The sequence below is a fragment of the Leptopilina boulardi genome, unplaced genomic scaffold (genome assembly GCF_019393585.1).
Source record: "Leptopilina boulardi isolate dan_hultmark-lab unplaced genomic scaffold, ZJU_Lbou_2.1 LbouV2_262, whole genome shotgun sequence".
In the NCBI taxonomy this organism is placed as follows: domain Eukaryota; kingdom Metazoa; phylum Arthropoda; class Insecta; order Hymenoptera; family Figitidae; genus Leptopilina; species Leptopilina boulardi.
Genome location: NW_026137821.1, coordinates 1,135,008 through 1,136,363, shown reverse-complemented (window position 1 = coordinate 1,136,363; position 1,356 = coordinate 1,135,008). Strand labels below are relative to the sequence as shown.

The 1,356-nt window shown below is 47.1% G+C and overlaps 1 protein-coding gene across 1 annotated transcript; it reads left to right on the top strand.

The window, feature by feature from the left end:
* The first annotated feature begins 249 nt into the window (after nt 1-249).
* On the top strand, nt 250-1,080 carry LOC127281063 (uncharacterized). Its single transcript, XM_051304552.1, has one exon. It carries the CDS (start codon nt 250-252, stop codon nt 1,078-1,080), a length of 831 nt encoding a protein of 276 aa, XP_051160509.1.
* The last annotated feature ends 276 nt before the right edge of the window (nt 1,081-1,356 follow it).

Here is a 1,356-nt window from a genome sequence, read left to right as displayed (position 1 = left end):
CGATTAAATAAAGTCAATAGGACTCTAAAAGATTGGGATATTAAGTTCTCGGGTGAAGAGCGAGAAGATCCCGAAGAATTCTTGGAGAGAATTGAAGACTGCCGAGATTGCGCCATGATAAGCGACGAAGATCTCCTCCAAACACTTCCCAGCATTTTTAAGGGTAATGCGAGTAGGTGGTTCCGCACAATTCGTAAAGAAATTAGTTCGTGAAGGTCATTTAAAAAAGCTTTTCGACGAGAGTATTTAATGACCATTGATGACGACGAAGTGATAGACGAGATGAGGAGTAGGACTCAAGCGAAAGGGGAGAAAATATCCTCCTACATAACCAGTTTGCGACTTATAATGGGGCATCTTAGGAAACCATTGTCGTCCAGGGAACAGGTTAAAATCGCTTATAAGGGACTTACCCCCACTTATCGGAAACAAGTTGATTCATCGGGGTTAGAATCACTCTCGAAATTAGAGAGAAATTTGCGACAGTTCGAAAAGGTTCTAGATCTCGACGACAGATACGTCCCCCCTCCTCCTAAAGAGAAAATGCGTTTTCCCGCCGCGGCTTATAAGGGTACGAAGAAGGATGAGAAAAAGCCATCTTCCTCAAAAGAGACGAAGAAGATAGCGGCTTTAGAAAACGAGTCAGCGACGGGTAGCGAGGTAGAGAAGGTGGTCGACAAGAAGAGTAAGGGGAAAAAGTCGAAGAAGACAAAGAAGACTGATTCTGAGAAGGGAACTATAGAGGTGAATGCAATTAAGCAATCAAGTCCTCAGCCATCCGCGACTCCGATACGGGCTTCTAACCCTCCTCCTACTTTTGCGACAGTGGCCGCTGGGAAAGGCAAGCGTCAGTTTCCACCAAAACAAGGAGTTGGAAACACTGGACATACAACACAAATTGCGACGGGCGGGTCGAAGCCATTTGTGGGGGCATGTTTCACATGTCAAATGGTCGGACACAAAGTTTCGGAATGCCCCATGAGGACATGCTTTGTTTGTCAACAGCGTGGTCATTTCGCGGCACAGTGCCCAGCAGAGTCCAGGTTGAATCCTGCCTTGTTTGTCGATCACCAGGCGTGAATTTCCTTAATTGTCCGAATTGCGTCCAAGTGAGGGCCGCTTTGGGAAACGGACAATGGGGGGCACAGAGCGGGTCTGTACCCCCCTCCAACCCACTCAAGAATCCTTAAAACCGATTCTTAACGACGGGGTAGCGACCAGGGTTGGAGAAGGTTCAGGGGAAAAGAAGAGTAAACAAAGAGGGTAAAATTTTTTCCCCATCAACGAGGATGCATCCTGTAGTGGACAACAGAGTGGGAAGGGACCACTCAAACGTAGTGATGAGAGAGTTGGTAC

Bases quoted from the DNA above. Each gene is read 5' to 3' on its own strand.
- LOC127281063 (XM_051304552.1), top strand. From the start codon at position 250: ATGACCATTGATGACGACGAAGTGATAGACGAGATGAGGAGTAGGACT.